Raw genomic sequence first — 21,702 nt, 5'->3', positions numbered from 1 at the left:
GACCAGAACTTAGACCAGGACCAGAGGGGGCAGTAACGAGTAATGAAGGTGCATTTCCACCGTGAGAGACAGAATCTTAAAACAAATCCGGAAATCGCATTGTGTAAATTTGAAATAATTTATTTGTTTGTTATTGTTGCAAAGTAAGTAAGGATTTGAACAGCGGAGAAAATCAGAGTTAATATTTGGTCCAGAAGCCTTTGTTTACAGTTACAGAGGTCAAAGGTCTCCTGTAGTTCTGGACCGCGCCTCCACATAGATCTTCTCTAGATCTGTCCCTGGATGTTCTAGTGGACAAAGCATGATGTTTCCTCCCTCATGCTTCACAGTAGGGATAGTGTTCTTGGGACGGTTTTCTCCTGGGATGGTGTTCCTGGGATGGTGTTCCTGGGATGGTGTTCTCTTGGGATGGGATGGTGTTCTTGGGACGGTGTTCTCTTGGGACGGTGTTCTCTTGGGACGGTGTTCTCTTGGGATGCTGTTCTCTTGGGATGGTGTTCTTGGGATGGTGTTCTCTTGGGATGGGATGCTGTTCTCTTGGGATGGTGTTCTTTTGGGATTCTGTATTTGGGATGGTGTTCTCTTGGGATGGTGTTCTCTTGGGATGCTGTTCTCTTGGGATGGTGTTCTTGGGATGGTGTTCTCTTGGGATGGGATGCTGTTCTCTTGGGATGGTGTTCTTTTGGGATTCTGTATTTGGGATGGTGTTCTTGGGATGGTGTTCTCTTGGGATGGGATGGTGTTCTTGGGACGGTGTTCTCTTGGGACGGTGTTCTCTTGGGATGGTGTTCTTGGCATGGTGTTCTCTTGGGATGGTGTTCTTGGCATGGTGTTCTCTTGGGATGGTGTTCTCTTGGGATGGTGTTCTCTTGGGATGGTGTTCTTGGGACGGTGTTCTCTTGGGACTGTGTTCTCTTGGGATGGTGTTCTTGGCATGGTGTTCTCTTGGGATGGTGTTCTCTTGGGATGGTGTTCTTGGGACGGTGTTCTCTTGGGACTGTGTTCTCTTGGGATGGTGTTCTCTTGGGATGGTGTTCTTGGGATGGTGTTCTCTTGGGATTGTGTTCTCTTGGGATGGTGCTCTTGGGACGGTGTTCTCGGGATGGTGTTCTTGGGATGGTTCTCTTGGGATGGTGTTCTTGGGATGGTGTTCTCTTGGGATTGTGTTCTCTTGGGATTGTGTTCTCTTGGGATGGTGTTCTTGGAATGGTGTTAACGTGATGGTGTTCTCTTGGGATGGTGTTCTCTTGGGATGTTGTTCTCTTGGGATGGTGTTCTCGGGATGGTGTTCTCGGGATGGTGTTCTCGGGATGGTGTTCTCGGGATGGTGTTTTCGGGATGGTGTTTTCGGGATGGTGTTTTCGGGATGGTGTTTTCGGGATGGTGTTTTCGGGATGGTGTTCTCTTGGGATGGTGTTTTCGGTATTATGTTCTCTTGGGATGATGTTCTCTAGGGATGGTGTTCTCTCGGGATGGTGTTCTCTTGGGATGGTGCTCTTGGGATGGTGCTCTTGGGATGGTGTTCTTGGGATGGTGTTCTTGGGATGGTGTTCTCGGGATGGTGTTCTCGGGATGGTCCTCATCCTTCTTCTTCAAACACGGCGAGTGGAGCTCTACTTTGGTCTCCTCTGACCACATGACTTTCTCCCATGATCCTCTGGATCATTCAGATGGTCAAACTTCAGACGGTTCTGGACATGTGCTGACTTAAGCAGAGGAACCTTCTGTGCGATGCATGATTTTAAACCATAACAGCGTGGTGTGTTACCATAGTAACCTTTGAACATGTGGTCCCAGCTTCAGGTCATAGACCAGCTCCTCCTGTAGTTCTGAGCTGATGCCGCACCTTTCTTATCGTCCTTGAACCTCACGAGGTGAGATCTTCATGGAGCTCCAGTTTGAGGTGAGATCTTCATGGAGCTCCAGTCTGAGGTGAGATCTTCATGGAGCTCCAGTCTGAGGTGAGATCTTCATGGAGCTCCAGTCTGAGGTGAGATCTTCATGGAGCTCCAGTTTGAGGTGAGATCTTCATGGAGCTCCAGTTTGAGGTGAGATCTTCATGGAGCTCCAGTCTGAGGTGAGATCTTCATGGAGCTCCAGTCTGAGGTGAGATCTTCATGGAGCTCCAGTTTGAGGTGAGATCTTCATGGAGCTCCAGTCTGAGGTGAGATCTTCATGGAGCTCCAGTCTGAGGTGAGATCTTCATGGAGCTCCAGTCTTAGGTGAGATCTTCATGGAGCTCCAGTTTGAGGGAGAGTGACATCATCTTTAGCCTCTTCCATGTTCTAACAATCGCTCCAACACTTGATCTTCACAAGTGGCTCAATCGCCCGTAGCTCTTTCCAGCCTGGTGGAGGTCTACAGTTCAGTCTCTGGGGTCTTCTGACCGCTCTTTGGTCTTGTCCATGGCAGTGGGTAGAGTCTGACTGATTGTGGGAGGGACAGGGGTCTTTCTGCAGCTAACAAGCTCAAACAGGAGCTGCTCATTTAGATGAATAAGTGGAGAGGTGGACTTTGTAAAGGCAGACTAACAGCTCTGTGAGAGACAGAGGACTTTAGACTGTGTCTCTCATAGTGGAAATGCACCGACGATGAATATGGAGAACATGCAAAATCACAGGGTTCAATTTACGTCATAAGGCGCTGGTACAGCTGGCAGCCCGGTGTAAACGCTCTCTCTTCTTCTCACACTTATTGTGCTTTATCTCCTATATTTGGTAAATATAGTTAGTATATTTTTTCTATTTTTCTGTACGATAGGGACACGCGCTGGAATAGTTTTTTAATTCAACTGTCTTTGACTTTTTTCGGCTGGATTTGAGCGTTTTTCGTTGCGTTCGTTGTGTTGTTGTGACGTGAGCTAGCTCCGAGCGAGCCCACCAGCCCCCCCCCCCCCCCCCCCCCCCGCGCCCTCCGGCCGCGCTAAAGTACGGCGTGTCGTCGGTACACGTTTATATACACGTTTATATGAAAGAGGAACTTCACGAACGATCGGGACACGCACTGGAATCGCTTTAAATTAACTTGTTTTGACTTTATTCGGCTGGATTGAGTGTTTTCGTCGTGTCGTTGCGATGTGTCTTGGCTCTGAGTCCCCCGGCTCCGGCCCCGCCCCCCGGCTCCGGCCCCAGGAGGAACTCATGAAACTGCGGAGAACAGTCGTCTTACCCGGAGATCGTCACGTTATCCCGGCGCAATACTGACCTAACCTAATACTGATGTGCAATTCTGTCATATGTGCAATTACTGTGAAATTCATGTGCAGTCTATGTGCTGTCGTGACACATATTCATGTGCAATTACTGTCGGGATCACATGCAATGGTATTTATGTATTTATTTGTCTATGGGAGTTTTTATTTATTTATAGGAGATCTTCTACTGAAAGTGTTTTTCAGACTTCCTATAAGTGATCTGTTCTTCTGTATCTACCTCTGTATCTACCTGCATTGCACCAATGAAATTTCCCCATGTGGGACAATAAAGGAATATCTTATCTTATCTTATCTTACTTACTTTCCTCACTTGTATTTACATAAAAATACTCACACATACACATGCACATACACACACATAGTGTAATACATAGTTTGATCTCATGTATTTTGCAATATGAATGTGGAGTCACTTATTTCTACCAAAGTAATAACTTTATTCAAGTGTATCTATACTTTAATGTCTGCTCATTTATTTTAGAGAAATATGATCATGTGACATCAAATCTGAAGTCACATGATCGATCTGGAACAAGCCTGGTTTAGTACTGGTTTTGTCCTGGTTTAGTCCTGGTTCAGACCTTGTTTAGACCTGGTTCAGACCTGGTTTAGACCTGGTCTAGTCCTGGTTTAGACATGGTTTAGGCCTGGTTTAGACCTGGTTTAGACATGGTTTAGGCCTGGTTTAGACCTGGTTTAGGCCTGCGTTCTCTGCAGTCTGTGGTGTCGGTCTCAGTGATAGTTGATATATGTGAGTCTAGACACTGGATCGATTTGTGACCGCACTCTCTCCACACACACACATACACACACACACACACACACACACATACAGACACACACACACACACATACATACACACACACACACACACAGAGCCATAAAACACTCCTCACCTCGGCTGAACCTGCAACAAACAAAAGTTAAAATGTAAAATGAAGAAGCTGCACATGCTTCTGCTTCTGAAACGAGTGGGAGGAGTTTGAAAAACATGTGGAATAAAACAGTGAAATCTACATTCACACACGTGTCCAAGTGATGTGTTTGTACAACAACTGCAACAAGCTCAAGACTCTAATGACTCGTAGAAGCATAAACCAGGACCAGTTCTAAACCAGGTTTAAACCAGGTCTAAACCAGGTCTAAAGCAGGTCTAAAGCAGGTCTAAACCAGGTCTAAACCAGGTTTAAACCAGGTTTAAACCAGGTCTAAACCAGGTCCAAACCAGGTCTAAACCAGGTCTAAACCAAGTCTAAACCAGATCCAAACCAGGTCTAAACCAGGACTAAACCAGGTCTAAACCAGGTCTAAACCAGGTCTAAACCAGGTCTTAACCAGGTCTTAACCAGGTCTAAACCAGGACTAAACCAGGACTAAACCAGGACTAAACCAGGTCTAAACCAGGTCTTAACCAGGTCTAAACCAGGTCTAAACCAGGACTCTCAGCTTTAGCTCCTCCTCGAGCCTTTGCCCTTTCCTTCCTTCTCCTCTCTAACTTTAGATAAAACTGTGGAGGAACACAAAGGCCCGACGTGCACACTCTCACACGTGCACACTCTCACACGTGCACGCTCTCACACGTGCACGCTCCTGTGACGTGCACGCTCTCACAGGTGCACGCTCTCACACGTGCAAGTGTGAGAGCGTGCACGTGGGGGGGGGCGCAGACGGAGCAGGCAGAGGGTATTATGCTTATAGATTAGCAGATAAAATGCGCGCAGCAGCAGAATTCTTTATGACCAGCTCCAGATACTGCTGACACACCACTTCTGTGCACTTTACACACACACACACACACACACACAGACACTGAGCACGTGCACGCTCATAGAAGGGAAGGACGCAGCCGTTACAGGTTGTCCTGCTGCTTTTATTAAAGTCCAGACTGAGGCTCAGTCTTAGGACTGAAGTTCTATTGTTTCTACTCCATTTAGACCTGGTTTAAACCTGGTTTAGACCTGGTTTAAACCTGGTTTAGACCTGGTTTAGACCTGGTTTAAACCTGGTTTAGACCTGGTTTAGACCTGCTTTAGACCTGCTTTAGACCTGGTTTAGACCTGGTTTAAACCTGGTTTAGAACTGGTTTAAACCTGGTTTAGACCTGGTTTAGACCAGGTTTAGACCTGGTTTAGACCTGGTTTTGTCCTGGTTTAGCCCTGGTTTAGTTTCCTAACCTTCTCTCTTCTTCTTTTCCTAAGCCAAACGGCAGTTCACAGGGAAAGGTTCATAACCCGTTCTTGCCGACGCCCATGTTGCCTCCTCCCCCTCCTCCGCCCATGGCCCGACCGGTGCCGCTCCCCGTAGACAGCAAACCACCGGCAACGTCCTCCGCCGATGGAGGCAGCTCCCCGACGTCCCCCAGTGAGTCCCACACACACACACGAGTGGCCCTCTCTCAGGTGGCCCTCTCTCAGGTGGCCCTCTCTCAGGTGGCCCTCTCTCGGGTGGCCCTCTGCCCTGTGCGCCCTGTGGGCCCTGTGCGCCCTGTGGGCCCTGTGCGCCCTGTGCTCCCTGTGCGCCCTGTGCTCTCTGTGTGCCCTGTGCTCCCTGTGTGCCCTGTGGGCCCTGTGCGCCCTGTGTTCCCTGTGTGCCCTGTGGGCCCTGTGTGCTCTCTGTGCCCTGTGTGCCCTGTGTGCCCTGTGTTCTCTGTGTGCCCTGTGCTCTCTGTGTGCCCTGTGTTCCCTGTGGGCCCTGTGGGCCCTGTGTGCTCGGTGCGCCCTGTGTGCTCTGTGTGCCCTGTGATCTCTGTGTGCCCTGTGTGCCCTGTGTGCCCTGTGTTCCCTGTGTTCCCTGTGTTCCCTGTGTTCCCTGTGGGCCCTGTGTGCTCTGTGGGCCCTGTGGGCCCTGTGTGCTCTGTATTCTCTGTGTGCCCTGTGTGCCCTGTGTTCTTTGTGTGCCCTGTGGGCCCTGTGTTCTCTGTGTTCTTTGTGTGCCCTGTGTGCCATGTGGGCCCTGTGTTCTCTGTGTGCCCTGTGTTCTTTGTGTGCCCTGTGTGCCATGTGTTCCCTGTGTTATCTGTGGGCCCTGTGTTCCCTGTGTGCCTCTGTGTGAAAATCCTGCAAAAATCCCGGCAATGAGACGATTGAACGATGGGATGAGTCTGTGTTTGATCCAAATATTGAATCCATAAATACTTTCTTCACATGGTTTAAATAACTTGATTAAGCAATAAACGTGTTTGTGTTTGTCCAGCGTACTCGACCCCCACCACGTCTCCTGCCCAGAGGTTCGTCAGTGTTGGACCCAGAGACCCCGGATTCAACATCCCCCAGCAACCCCAGGTACACACACTACCACTACTACTATTGCTACTATTACTACTACTACTACTGCTACTACTACTACCACTAATACTACTACTACTAATACTACTACTACTACTACTACTACTACTACTACTACTACTACTACTACTACTACTACTGCAAGTGCCAAGAAGTACTCAAATGTGTTACTAAGGTAAAAGTACAGGGGAAAAAAGTACTCAAATCACACATTAGGTCCATCTCTGGTCCTGGTGTCCTGGTGTTTCTTCATAAATCGAATAAAAAAAACAGCAAGAAAACACAAGAAACAGAACAAGACTAGAAAGAAATAAGAAGACGTCTAAAGAAAGTTTAAGTCCCACAGAGTCCAAAACAAAAGTCCCATTGAGAGTCGGACAAATTTGTTAATTTCCAAACTAAGTCTGAACGTCACCTTCTCCATTTGCCTGATGCCTGTCCCTCTCTCAGTCCAGTCCTTGATCGTTGGTGATGTATTGTGTCCATGGCAGGAGTTCTGAGGCCCAAGTTCATAGTTGTAAAGTTCAGAGATAAATGTCTGTAACAGTCGCAGAGCTTTATGAACTTCACTCACATGTTTGTGAGCAACAGGACAGTCCCAGAACACATGCCAGTGGTTTGCCTCCTGGTGGCGCTGTTTCTACAACCGTTGCATTTACCTGTGAAGAATGAGACCTTTGACCTTTGACCTGGAGTTCTGAAAAAACATTAGGTGGCAGGTGCGGGCAGAGCGTGGCGGGTGCGTACGGGGAGCACGGCGCGCCGTGGCCCAAGCAGGGCCGGCGTCAACGTCGCCAACGTGGCTGGTGCAGAAAAGTTGGAAAAGCTTTTTTGCAGCAAGATGCGGCGCAGCAAATGATCAAGAGATTTTGCTCTAGTAACGTGCCTACGCACTGACCGGAAGAAGGACCAAAACAAACCCTGCATGAGGTTTCGGCCAATCACAGAAGACGTGAGACTTCTCACTGAGACGAAAGCGGGTGGCCTGCTTCTGTCAGTCTGACAGCACGTCTAAGGTCTAAACTCAGGCAATTGACAATTACAGGTTTTGACACGAAACATTAGTTTCTCACTCTCATCCTCTTGAGATCTCAATATGGTCATCTCACAATTTCGGTTGAATGGGATGTGTCGTAGGGCCCGTGGACCATGTGGATTGAGTAAACAAACATGCCGCAACAAGTGACATTATTTGGAGAGTTCATAACGTCTACTGATAAACATACCAAAGGATGTTCAGGGACTAGAGGTGAGCAGGGTCTATCAAGCTACTATCGTTTTATCAACGCGGAAAATTTTATGTGATGCCAGACATTTTATTTCTTGTCTTTTGAGGGGGTCCAGAGAGAGACGAAAAAGATTACGTCTTTTAAGCTTCAACCTATTTTGAGATGATCCCTAACTCTTTATGTGTAAAACCCGTTTCTCCTGTCCTGTTTCTCTTTCAACAAATCAAAGCTTTTCATGTGATTCTCTTTTACAATCTGGTGAAAAACCTTTAGACCTTTTGTACTCCAGACCTTGAGTCTCAGGTCAGTTCTATTTGGTACAAAACCTTTGGTCATAAAGCTTTACCAGTTTAAGATTGTAACATCTTTGTTTAGTTTATATGTTCTGATCAGCTCCTTCCATGTTGTAAGCACAGATTTGACCCAGGGATTCTTCACTTCCTCCGTCAGTTTCAAGTGTCTGTCATCTGCCAGTAAGACCTGTACAGGAACCCCCTGCACCACATTACTCTCAGTATAAGGCCTGTACAGGAACCCCCGGCACCACATTATCCTCTGTATAAGACCTGTACAGGAACCCCCGGCACCACATTACTCTCAATATGAGACCATTGAGCACAACATTCTGGATCACACCAGCAACGCTCTCATTTCACCTGAAATAAAGTCATTTTACACACAAGGTAACCACGCCCCCTTTTTCTGTTGATAATTGTAGGGTTTTAAATCGGATTCGAGGTTTCTTTCCTGTCATATAAATCTGGAGATAGTTTTATTTCATCATCAAACAAAGTCTGGAACAGAGAGAGACATTCATTTTTAGAGTTTTAATCCTTTGACTTAGACTTAAGTCTGAGATCAGAGTCCATTTTTATGTGAGGGGCGTGCACAGGAACAGTTTTGCCTCATTTCTTTGACTTCTCTGCATGTGAGGGGCGTGGCTAAAGCCTCTACGCCACGTTTGAACCTCTCTTTATGTCATGCTTTGGCTTTGGATCATGTCAGACACATTATGACCTGGAAATATCAGATTGAGGCTCTTGACAAAGCGAGTGCCGTGCGACCATAAACAGGAAACAGCTGTTGCTAACGTGCTATGCTAGCTTTGTGTTGCTAACGTGCTTTGCTATCTTTGTGTTGCTAAGGCTCCACATAGTCGTTAGCATCAGTGGAAACATGGCGCTTTAGCACGAAATTGAGTCAGAGTTTAGAGACAAATGATTCTTTTGTGTTTCTCTGCTTTTTGCCTCTTGTTTTGGGCTGAGTCTGCGATATCTCTCGTCCAATCATCTGGCTGTGCTGTGGAGCTCCTCCCCTGAGCTAAAGTCCTCCTGGAGCCCAAGAGTCAGACGCTTTTGGAGCCAGAACCTCTCAGGACCAGAGACTTCAGACTCACTTTAGGACCGAACAGAACCAGAGGAAACGTGGTTCATGTCTTTACCGCGATGCATCTGCTCCGTGGGTTTGAATGCCTTGTACAGTGTGTGTTTCCATGGCAATAAACAACATTAGCCCGAGGTCAGTAAAGACAGCAGTGTTTCCTTTGAGTTCAGATTCTGTTTACGGAGAGATTTATGGAGCAGAGTAACGACCTAAAGCCCTGATCCGGCCTCAGACAAGCTCTGCTCCGGACCTCAATCTCCCTCAATGTGTGTGGGAGGAGCAGAGGAGAAGGAGGAGAGAGAGGAGGAGGAGGAGAGAGGAGGAGGAGGAGGAGAGAGAAGAACAGAGGAGGGGGAGGAGGAGGAGCAGAGGAGGAGGAGGAGGAGAAATGAGGGGGAGGAGGAGGAGGAGAGATGAGGAGGAGGAAAGAAGAGGAAGAGGAGGAGAGATGAGGAGGAGGAGAGAGGAGGGTGAGGAGGAGAGAGGGGGAGGAGGATGAGGAGAGAGGAGGAGGAGGAGGAGGAGGAGAGATGAGGAGGAGGAAAGGGAGGAGGAGGGTGGAGGAGGAGGAACTGGAGGAGAGAGGAGGAGCAGAGGAGGGGGAGGAGAAGGAGCAGAGGAGGGTGGAGGAGGAGGAGAGATGAGGACGAAGAGGAGGAGAGAGGAGAGATGAGGAGGAGAGTTTGTCCCCGCAGAGGCCGTGTGTGCAGTGAACCACAGGTCGATGCATGGATGTGTCCAGAAGCTGCAGCTGACCGCGGCCCGCGTCCACTGCAGCTGGTCCAAACGGCTTCAAATAGATTATAAATAAATTAGGCAGAATTTAAACTGAAAAATAATTAAATTACAAACCGCTTTAAAACTGGACAAAAAAACACTTTTGTTTACTCTGATAAAATCAAACTTTATTAACCGTTTAAAGACGATAACTATGCCCCGCCTCCTCAAGCTGACGCGGACGACATCTACTCCGCCCAATGACTGTGGTCGTTCCAGACTGTGGATTATCTCCATGGAGACAGGAAAAGTTACGTAATGAAAGTTTTAATCTGGAACCTTTTAGCAAACAACTGAAAGTAATTTTCAATCTGAGAAAAAAAAAGCAGCAGCATTTATACTGAGCTCTGACTGATCCTGCCCAAAGGGGAGGAGCACACAGAAAGCTAACCGCCGCTACTAGATCAAATAAATATATATATGAATAAATACTTACAATCAAAGCGTTCTGAAACAACCACTGTGCGAGCTACAATGAAGCTAATGCTAATAGCATTTTTATTTCATTACATTTATTTTAACAAGGTTTTGACCTGAATGTGCTGACACTCTGGATTATTCATAACTGCCGTGTTTTGCAGGCTAATGCTGTCTGCAAATGCTGACTGCAAATGCTGACGGCTAATGCTGACGGCTAATGCTAACTGCCGTAGTGAAATGCATGATACTGGCTCTGGACTAGCTGCGTTGCTAAGTGGTCGTTAGCGTCTTCTTATTTATCTGTGGTTCTGACTGTTCGGTGCCAGCTCCTTTCATGTGCATCTCCCGGGGCAACCAGCGCGCCGGCCCGTACCCAATGGCACAGTGCCCGCTCCCAGTGCCACACAAAGCCCGCACCATCTGCCCCACCCTGCCCCCGCCCTGAAGCATGCTTAGACGCCGCGCTGCGTTTCTATGGTTTCTATCAGCGATAAAACCCAACGCTGTGACTTTGGTTTGGGGCAGAAGCGTCTGGTTGCGAGACGGGGGCACACAGGGGTGAGCTCTGAGGTCATTCTCTGTCCCTGCACAGCTGCTGGCGCCGTTAAAGACACATATGGTCAACAAAGTGACCCAAAACACGCTAAAAACATGAGCGGTTTGAACACAAGCAACAAATGGACAGTAAAGATAATCCTCCAGTGACCGACGCTCAGGGTCATTGATGTCCAAGTTTAAACTTCACCACACAAAGTTCTAGAGTGTAGGACACGGTGGGAACTAAAACGCAGATAAAGAAAGACACGTCTGTCGCTTGTATATTTTGTGTTTCTGCTGTTGGAGTTGTGAGCGGGAAATGGAACGTTTTACACTTGAGTTCTTTTCTCTGACCGGATTCAACAACAGTCGGATTTCTCCACTTCCTGTTGTGACGCTTCGACCAATCATATTCAAGAATTCATCAGGCCTTCTCCCGGCGGTTTTCAGTGGGAGCCTGTGGACGACGGCGGGACGACTCGGGCCGCTGTGACTTTAGCAGAGGGTGTGTGTGCGTGTGCGTGTGCGCGTGCGCCGTGTGTGCGGTGTGTTGCAGAGTGTGGGGTGTGTGTGTTTGGCGCGTGCGATCGATGCGGGACGTGTCCGGTTTCAGGCGCGGTGCTTTCCCTGGCCGCGGCCCGGAGCAGCAGTCCTCAAGGTGAACCCTCGTCGGAGCGATAAAACACAGAACGATGACTCACAGTGTCTGAGCGAGCGGCTGAGTCAGCAGAGAAGACACGCCCTCCGCACGGGACCGGGGGGGGGGGGGCGTGGTGGGAGCGGGGGGGGAGGCATGCGGGGTGAGGGGCCTCTAATGGACGCGGCTGTAAGTGAGACGGACGGTGCGGCGGTGTCCAGGACCTGTCTGCTGCAGTTAATGTCCCTGAGCTTTTATTTAAATGTGTCTCGTGCAGAACACTTAAGTCTGTTCTGCAGAAAACACTGGTCCAGAACCGGTCCAGAACCGGTCCAGAACCTGCTGAAGTCACAGTCATCGCCAAAGGGACGTTTGGACGACGGAAAAGAAAGAACTTTAGAACCTTTAAAGGCCTCACAGGAAGTTCAACCACAGCAGACAGAAAGCAACACATCTTACATTTAGTGACATACATTTTATATAATGCTAGTTTTCATCATGTTTTCATATTGAAATAAGGCGTTTTTGGCTCTGTGTAAGAGTTCTATTAAGAGTGTGTTTTTGAAACTTCCTATAATCTGTCGTTTCCTCCTGTTTCTACTGCGTTGTAACAACGAAATTTCCCCTTGTGTGGACATTAAAGGATTATCTTATCTTATATTTGGGACATTTAAATCTGAATAATGGTCAGAGCAGGTTTACATGTCGTGCTTCATTTTGTTGACATATTGATACAAAAAATTTAGTGGATTTTGGAGTTTGTAAGATCCAGGCCCCAAAGTAGATCTAGTGTGATCCAGACCGCAAAGTAGATCCAGTGTGATCCGTCGTCTCGGAGTGAGATCCAGACCGCAAAGTAGATCCAGTGTGATCCGTCGTCCCGTAGTGAGATCCAGGGGACTCTAAGGGCCCGTGGCGTCTTAGTCAACCAATCTTATTATTAGTGAAATCATTTTAAAAGTAGTAATAAAACATTCTGGAATGATCCGTTCGTTCTGTTTTTTTTGCACTTTTCCAGTTGTTATTGAGTTAATTTACATAATTGTATGTATTATCTTTTGTATTTTGGGTCAAATGATTGATATAAAGATCAGATGAAGGTTCTCGTGTTTTTCTAATTATAACATTGTTTGGTGGGAGGGCATCCAGGCTGAGAAATAGATTTTCAAAGTTAGGGGCCTGGGGTGCCCCTAACTTTTCAAAGTTAGGGGCCCCCAAGCAATTTCAGGGGACCACAAGCGCGCGCGGCATAAGATAACAAGATAAATGTGTTGTTTTAAACCTGGTTATTAGCATGTAAAACAATTTAAAGTACTTTTATCTGTTATTTGATATGAAAAGCACAAATACTGAATCATATAAACCAGAGATCATGTTCTTTAAAACTGTTTAATTCAATATAATAATGTTTCTTATATATAAAATAAATACTGTTTACAGCATTTTACACAATGAGATCTTGTGGAATATATGAAATCACGTCCTACAAAATAAACTACTACATATATACATTGCCCCGAAAATTAGACCGGGCATTTCCGAGGGCACGTGAATGCAACACGAACGCAGCGGCCAATCAGATGCCCGCTTTCATCGACATTACATCACGGAGACCGCTCGGCCAATGAGAAGCGAGAAGACGTGCCAAGTGGGCATGTCTGTCAAAACGAAACTTAAGCGAAGAAAATGCCCCGAATATGGCCAAATTACTAGTTAAATCTTGATATTTTTCGAGGAGGGGCACGGCGGGCCCCCTCCTATTTCAAACCGCGGGCCCGCCGGAGATTCAACTGCTTGCGGGCTCCGGGCCCCCGTCTATTTCGCAGCCTGGCATCTGTGGTAAAATTGTATCATAGTTTTACATCAGTCACGTTGCAGATTGTGACAAAAACGAGGATGTTTAGCTAACGACTCTGAGATTTTATTACATCAAAATCCAGATTCTCTGAGATTAAACGCTCGAGTTTCCCCTGAACGCACCGCTGTAAACAGGACTAAACCAGGACTAAACCAGGACTAAACCAGGGCTAAACCAGGGCTAAACCAGGGTTAAACCAGGACTAAACCAGGTCTAAACCAGGACTAAACCAGGACTAAACCAGGGCTAAACCAGGACTAAACCAGGACTAAACCAGGGCTAAAACAGGACTAAACCAGGGCTAAAACAGGGCTAAAACAGGACTAAACCAGGACTAAACCAGGACTAAACCAGATCTAAACCAGGACTAAACCAGATCTAAACCAGATCTAAACCAGATCTAAACCAGACCTAAACCAGGACTAAACCAGGTCTAAACCAGGTCCAAACCAGGTCTAAACCAGGTCCAAACCAGGTCTAAACCAGGTCTATATTACAAACGTCACCAAAAGAGTAAAATGGTAAAAATAGGCAAAGATTTCAAAGTGAGTACAGGGTGAGACTCTGGCTGTCTGCGGGGGAGTCAGGGGGAGTCAGGGGGAGTCAGGGGGTGAGTCCGGGGGAGACTCAGAGCTGTGTCTGGTTGTAATTCCACTGCAGAGTGTGAGAGCTGTAGTGATAGAGGAGAGGCTGGGGTTAGGTTTTAATCAATAGGAGCTGCTGACGCTGGACTTTCTGCTCTCTCCCTCCTCACTCCCCCCTCTCCCCCTCACTCCCCCCTCGCTCTCTGTCTCTGCGGCGCTGTCCCCAGAACACTCGCCCACTTCGGGACCAGCGCCAGAGCCCTCTAATCTGCAAAGTGGGGACGCTCTGACCCCACGATAAATGGATTACACTCAACAGTTAAAGACGGCGAGGTCCCGGTCAAATCCCGGGTCCAGTTCGGGTTTTGTTTCTGAATGAGTTTGGTCTGACGTCCTAAATATGTCCGTGTGGACATTGACATTGACTCAGTTTGGAACAGTTTGGTTCAGCCACACGGTCAAAAACACCGGCAACGATAAACAGAATCTCAACTTGGACGAATAGTTTTAGGAAGCAAAGAAGGACAAGGAGCAAAGGGAGCATAGGGAGCATAGGGAGGAGGAAAGGGAGCATAGGGAGGAGGGAAAGGAGCATAGGGAGGAGGAAAGGGAGCATAGCGAGGTGGAAGGGAGCATAGGGAGGAGGAAGGAAGCATAGGAAGGAGGAAAGGGAGGAGGAAGGGAGCATAGGAAGGAGGGAAGGGAGCATAGGGAGGAGGAAAGGGAGCATAGGGAGGAGGAAAGGGAGCATAGGGAGGAGGGAAGGGAGCATAGGGAGGAGGGAAGGGAGCATAGGGAGGAGGAAGGGAGCATAGGGAGGAGGAGGAAGGGAGCATAGGGAGGAGGAAGGGAGCATAGGGAGGAGGAAAGGGAGCATAGGGAGGAGGAAAGGGAGCATAGGGAGGAAGAAAGGGAGCATAGGGAGGAGGAAGGGAGCATAGGGAGGAGGAAAGGGTGTTGTCGATGGAAGTCACGTCCCGAGCGTCTCGTTGTCAGTGGCAACCAGACATGATCTAAGACCAAGCTGAACTTGAACCCAAGTTAAAAGGAAGGAAGGAAGGAAGTGAGGAGGAAGGAGTGAGTGAGTAAGGAAGCTCCGAGGGGGTGGAGAAATTGGAAAACCTCCCACTTGGCTTTATTTTATCTTTGGGCTGTTCTTCTGAACCAGTTCGCTGCCCCTTCTGGCACTGATTGGTCGAAAAAGGGGGCGTGACACTGGTAAACACTCTTAAATTGTTAATGAAGTTACGAGTCGACAAAAGTGTCAAAAATCAGAGACTAAGCAATGCTAAAACTAGAGTCCCGGGCAGGGGGGGGCCTTTCTAAAAACATGCACAACAGACTCCTCCCACTAAAAATATGTACAACAGACTCCTCCCACCAAAAGCATGTACAATGGGGTCCTCCCACTAAAACACGTACAAAGGTCAATAAATACTCATTTAAAGGTGGGATGGACGATTTTTTTCAGCAAATTTGTTATCATATTTCCTCGTGGCGTGGATAAATCATTTGTCCTGCCACTTATCAATCATAAAACACACCTACCGCTCACCTGCAGCCGCGTGCGGTTCGTCCCCACGTTTCCGCGTGCCTAAGCGCATGGATCTATCATAATATAGTTCCCTCAGTGTACGGGGCAAAATGAAGACGGAGAAATACAGTTCGAGCTGACGCAGAAGTGGAAAGAAATCTTTTGGAGACGAGAGATGCGATGCGCTCCGTTGCGCTAATAAACAAACGCACGTGTGTGTTGTATCAGTCCGCACGGAGGAGTGCGCATGCGCACTTCCGCCTGCGTTCTCAAATCGCCGAAAAATCGTCCCTTGCGCCTTTAAACAAGTATCGATACTAAAATGTTTTACGTCTTTCTCAGTACACAGAGAGTATTATTGTCTGTGTGGAAAATAGTATTATTTATTAGATATTCAAATATATTAGATACTCAGGTATATTAGAGATACTCGTACTAGTTTTCTCTTTAGAGCCTTTAAAACCGTCTGTGTTTGAACTCTGATCGATCCGTGGTCAGTTGGGTGTGATTGACAGGTGGATTAGCCAATCAGTATTAGCCTGGTCTGAATCCATCAAGGCAATTCAAAGAGCTTCACAACAGGAAAATCTGTTCAACACAGACTTTAGAAATCTGAAAGCTCACATATGGAGGCAGCATGTAGATGAACTCAGACTGGTGATGATCTCATGGACAGTTTTCATTGTGGGATTTATATCATTTTTAATGCCCTGAACTTTGTCATTAAAGAATAATGCAAACTCATTACACTTGGATATGGAAGTGAGTTCTAACGGCAGCTGAGCTGGAGGGTTTGTTCATCTGTTACTGTGGCAAACAGGACACGCAAGTTGTTACTGCAGTTTCAGATTATTTCAGAAAAATATCTTTCCCTAGTTCTACGTAAGATTAGGTTGTACATGTTCAGCTTCTCTTTGTAAATCTCTTTTTGAACCTGGAGCTTTGGCTTGCGCCATTTCCGTTCGGCCCTGCGGCACTCTCTTTTCTGTGCCCTGACCGAATCATCATGTCTCCATGGCAACTTCTGCTTATTTTTAACCATTTTAGCCTTCATAGGGGCAATGGTGTCCAGAACATTCAAAACACTAGATGTAACAGAGTTCAACAAATCATTTACATTAGAACATGAGATATTTTCAAAGTTTATCATTTCCATAAACAGTGCACCTGTGCCATGTGTCTCCTCTGAACAACTGCAGGACCAGCCAGTGGTCTGCTGTGGGTGGGGCCAGTCTGCTGTGGGTGGGGCCTCTCACATGCTGAGTAAGACTGAAGGTTTCAAGGACAGCATCAAGCTCTTAAGTGTTCCTGTGTTTATGTCAAGCCATGTTTCAGTTAAAAACATAAAATCAAGATTATAAGAAGAAATGAAATTATGAATTAAGAGTGATTTGTTACATAAGGATCTGATATTTAGCACAGCAAGTTTCAGACTAGTTTCAGTGGGACTGGGCCTTATCTTTTCACAGAATATGAATCACATTTCTCAGATTGGGCCTGACTCGCATTTTGTTTTCCCATCTGTGTGATGTGACACAGAAATAGCGCTAGGGGGGGCTATTTTTACACAGGGTTGGTTTGATTTTTAATATGACAATAAGTTCCGCTAGACCCAGTGCATCCTATCTATAGGAGATACCAGGTGAAAGGCGAGGGGGGATAGTGGGCGGGGCTTGTGCAGGGAAGAGTTCATCAGTGTTGACATCAGAACTCTTGATCTTGCTTTGGGCGTGAGTGGAGCCATCTTAAGGCCTGATTTGATCAGACATTCAAGATGGCTGGGAAGGCCCCTGGGTGAGGGTGGAGAAGGAGAGTGAGGAAGTGGGAGTAGATGTTGCAGGGGGGACCCAGGGCTGCTCTGAGGGCAGGGGCCATGACGGGTGATAACAGCGGCGATGACAGGGGCGATGACAGGGATGCTGTCGGGCCTGTCACAGACTGGTCCAAAGCCTTTGATTAGGACCCTATGGGGAATGACTCCTACACCCTCACTCCTCCTCTGCACCCTCACTTCTCCTCTGCACCCTCACTCCTCCTCTGCACCCTCACTCCACCTCTGCACCCTCACTCCTCCTCTGCACCTTCACTCCTCCTCTGCACCCTCACTCCACCTCTGCGCCCTCACTCCTCCTCTGCACCCTCACTCCACCTCTGCGCCCTCACTCCTCCTCTGCACCCTCACTCCACCTCTGCGCCCTCACTCCACCTCTGCGCCCTCACTCCACCTCTGCGCCCTCACTCCACCTCTGCGCCCTTACTCCACCTCTGCACCGTCACACCTCATCTGCACCCTCACCCCTCCTCTGCACCCTCACTCTCCTCTAGGTGCACACTCTTTGGACAGCCATGTGTTCAGCTGAAGCTAAACTTGTTTCTCTTCCTGTCGATGTTTGGAAGAGTTCCACTTACAAATGTTGTGATCTCCATTTCATCAGAACGTCAAATAACTTCAAGAAGTCTCTTTTCAAAACTTCAGTCTGTTCTCGCCGCATGTCGACTGCACCACGAGCACCATCAGCTGTTAAACTCCCCCATGTTTAACCAAAACATTAGGAATGAGTGACATTATCTCAGAAACAGTGGCGCACTGTTGAAGAACAGATGGAGAACAGAAAGAGAACAGAGGGCGAACAGATGGAGGACAGAGGGAGAACATAAGGAGGACAGAGGGAGAACATAAGGAGGACAGAGGGAGAACATATGGAGGACAGAGGGAGGAAAGGGAGAACAGAAGGAGAACATAAGGAGGACAGGGAGAACAGAGGGAGAACAGAAGGTGAACAGAGGGAGAAAGAGGAGGAGAGGTAAAGAAGAAGAGGAGGTAAAGAGGAGGAGAAGAAGAGAGGTAAAGAAGAGGAGGAGAGGTAAAGAAGAAGAGGAGAGGTAAAGAGGAGAAGGGGAGAAGAGTGTGTGAGGAGCAGAGGGAGAAAGGGCAGCAGAGGTAAAGAGGAGGAGGGGCAGTGGATCGATAGTGACCGGTCCGAGATGGATTAGACGCAGGTTCACATTGCCTTTGTGCGCGCTGTAGAGCTCACAGGCTGAAGCCCTGGGAAACAGGTTTGCATCACCTTTGTGCGTGCCGTAGAGCTCATGGGCTGAAGCGCTGGGAAACAGGTTTACATCGCCTTTGTGCGTGCCGTAGAGCTCATGGGCTGAAGCGCTGGGAAACAGGTTTGCATCGCCTTTGTGCGCGCTGTAGAGCTCACAGGCTGAAGCGCTGGGAAACAGGTTTACATCGCCTTTGTGCGCGCTGTAGAATTCACAGGCTGAAGCGCTGGGAAACAGGTTTACATCGCCTTTGTGCGCGCTGTAGAATTCACAGGCTGAAGCGCTGGGAAACAGGTTTACATTGCCTTTGTGCGTGCCGTAGAGCTCATGGGCTGAAGCGCTGGGAAACAGGTTTGCATCGCCTTTGTGCGTGCCGTAGAGCTCATGGGCTGAAGCGCTGGGAAACAGGTTTGCATCGCCTTTGTGCGCGCTGTAGAGCTCACAGGCTGAAGCGCTGGGAAACAGGTTTACATCGCCTTTGTGCGCGCTGTAGAATTCACAGGCTGAAGCGCTGGGAAACAGGTTTACATTGCCTTTGTGCGCGCTGTAGAATTCACAGGCTGAAGCGCTGGGAAACAGGTTTACATTGCCTTTGTGCGCGCTGTAGAGCTCACAGGCTGAAGCACTGGGAAACAGGTTTACATCGCCTTTGTGCGCGCTGGGAAACACCACGTTTAAAGTCTGAATGTGAGAACCATCAGGGCAGAACTTTGAGAACATAAAGCATTTAAATCCTCGTTACACATTAAACAAATAGGAAAAAGTTTTAAATTATTATGTATTTAGTGTAAATACTGTAAATACTTTCTCTAAATCTTTATTTTCTTCGTTGCAAAATGTTAAATGCTGAAATGAAAGAAAGTTTGGCCTAAAAAAGTTTGTTGGAAGGAAATAATCTTCTGAGTTGGACCTTGCAGCCGTTCACTTTGTGCCTCTCTGGGAGTTCATAGATAAAAGTGTTGTTCACTCGGACAGAAAAAGGAGAGAAAGTCTCTCCCTGAAACCAGCCTGACACTGCCCCCTGCAGGCCACACTGTGAACTACATTGTAAACCAGCCTGACACTGCCCCCTGCAGGCCACATTGTGAACTACATTGTAAACCAGCCTGACACTGCTCCCTGCAGGCCACACTGTGAACTACACTGTAAACCCTGCCTGACACTGCCCCCTGGTCGTTCTCACTGGTGCGTTCTTACTCGTGCGTTCTCACTCGTGCATTCTCACATTCTCACTGGTGCGTTCTCACTCGTGCATTCTCATATTCTCACTGGTGCGTTCTCACTGGTGCGTTCTCACATTCTCGCTGGTGCGTTCTCACTGGTGCGTTCTCACTGGTGCGTTCTCACATTCTCACTGGTGTGTTCTCACATTCTCACTGGTGCGTTCTCACTGGTGCGTTCTCACATTCTCACTGGTGCGTTCTCACTGATGCGTTCTCACTGATGCGTTCTCACATTCTCACTGGTGCGTTCTCACTGGTGCGTTCTCACATTCTCACTGGTGCGTTCTCACATTCTCACTTGTGTGTTCTCACTCGTGTGTTCTCACTGGTGCGTTCTCACTGGTGCGTTCTCACTGGTGCGTGCTCACATTCTCACTGGTGCGTTCTCACTGGTGCGTTCTCACTGGTGCGTTCTCACCAGTACGTTCTCACTCGTGCATTCTCACTCATGCGTTCTCACTCGTGCATTCTCACTTGTGCGTTCTAACTCGTGCGTTCTCACTTGTGCGTTCTCACTCGTGCGTTCTCACGTTCTCACCCGTGCATTCTCACTAGTTCGTTCTCACTCGTAGGTTATCACTAGTTCGTTCTCATGGTCCCACTCGTGCGTTTTCACTCGTGCGTTTTCACTCATGCGTTCTCACTCGTAGGTTATCACTAGTTCGTTCTCATGGTCTCACTCGTGCGTTTTCACTCGTGCGTTTTCACTCATGCGTTCTCACTCGTGCGTTCTCACATTAACCATGATCCTCTTTGTGCCCTTGTCTTTCAGTGGTATCTGGGATAAAACTGTGACGTCGATGCCAGCCGCGCCCGTGAGCCGTCCCTCGCCCTTTACCTTCTGAGACTCCGCCCACAGCATCAGCATGGCTACAGCGGACACGCCCCGCTCCACACTCACCAGAGGGGGCGCCGTTTGCCCACACACAGTGCCAGAGACTGTCAATCATGAAACCAAACGAGGGTCCGAAGCAGGAGCCTGAGCGGACGCTAAACCACGGCTTCTACACCAATCACACAGGATCCAATCAAAACGTCCGCTCCGTTTTTGGGTGGCCATTTTGGGGCGCAGAAAAAGCCCCGCGTACTCACCGTCGCCCTAAAAGTCTTATTTACCTTCAAAGGACAAAAAATGGCTTTTTCTGGAAGAATTGCAAAAGCCACAGAGCAGATCTTTCCAAACGGACATGGACCTTTGAGGAAAGATCAGGAGTGAGAACGCACCTGAAGTTCAAGCTTTGAGTGGGATTTGAACCGCAGACCAAACTCAAAGGTGGACAAACCCAAAACCTGAAGCCATTTCGTTTTTTATCTACATTTTCTGCTGTGAAACTCGTGCTCGGGTTTGAGACCTGCGTTTTCAGCTCCGTGTAAAAAGTCCCATCAATTTTATATGCAACCTGTGAAACGGGACAACGGCCAGCGACAAACCAAAGGACCTCATCCGCCACGCCCACCGCGCCTTAGAGCCACCTTAGAGCCACCTTAGAGTTTGGAACGACTCCGTGCAACTTCAGAACCTTGAACCCAGAAGCTCCAAAACATGAAGGTCAGATCAAATCCACCCGAACCAATCAGAGTCAGCTGTAAAGAGCTCTAATGTGCTACAAGGAGCTCTAATGTGCTACAAAGAGCTCTAATGTCCTTCAAAGAGCTCTAATGTGCTTCAAAGAGCTCTACTGTAGCTCTAATTTGCTGCAAAGAGCTCTAATGCGCTTCAAAGAGCTCTACTGTAGCTCTAATTTGCTGCAAAGAGCTCTAATGTGCTTCAAAGAGCTCTACTGTAGCTCTAATTTGCTGCAAAGAGCTCTAATGTGCTTCAAAGAGCTCTACTGTAGCTCTAATTTGCTGCAAAGAGCTCTAATGCGCTTCAAAGAGCTCTACTGTAGCTCTAATTTGCTGCAAAGAGCTCTAATGTGCTCAGCGGCAAAAATAAGTCATATTTCAGACGAATTATAGAAAATAAACGAATG

The 21,702-nt window shown here is 47.9% G+C and overlaps 1 protein-coding gene across 4 annotated transcripts in view; it reads left to right on the top strand.

Annotated features, from left to right (window-relative positions):
* The window catches only part of nfia (nuclear factor I/A), a 96,430-nt gene extending 75,326 nt beyond the window's left edge, over positions 1-21,104 (top strand). For all 4 annotated transcript variants that reach the window (XM_072438639.1, XM_072438638.1, XM_072438640.1 and 1 more), the window contains 3 exons: positions 5,414-5,576; positions 6,408-6,496; positions 20,502-21,104. In XM_072438639.1, coding sequence (XP_072294740.1) covers positions 5,414-5,576; positions 6,408-6,496; positions 20,502-20,516 — 267 coding nt within the window. In that variant the 3' untranslated portion in view covers positions 20,517-21,104. The remainder of the gene's footprint in view (positions 1-5,413; positions 5,577-6,407; positions 6,497-20,501) is intronic.
* The last annotated feature ends 598 nt before the right edge of the window (positions 21,105-21,702 follow it).

This window comes from Eucyclogobius newberryi, unplaced genomic scaffold (genome assembly GCF_026437365.1).
Source record: "Eucyclogobius newberryi isolate DKJ021-1_F unplaced genomic scaffold, fEucNew1.0.hap1 SCAF_9, whole genome shotgun sequence".
NCBI classification, from domain to species: domain Eukaryota; kingdom Metazoa; phylum Chordata; class Actinopteri; order Gobiiformes; family Gobiidae; genus Eucyclogobius; species Eucyclogobius newberryi.
Note: the sequence above shows the minus strand (reverse complement) of the source record. Positions and strands in the feature narration are given on the sequence as shown.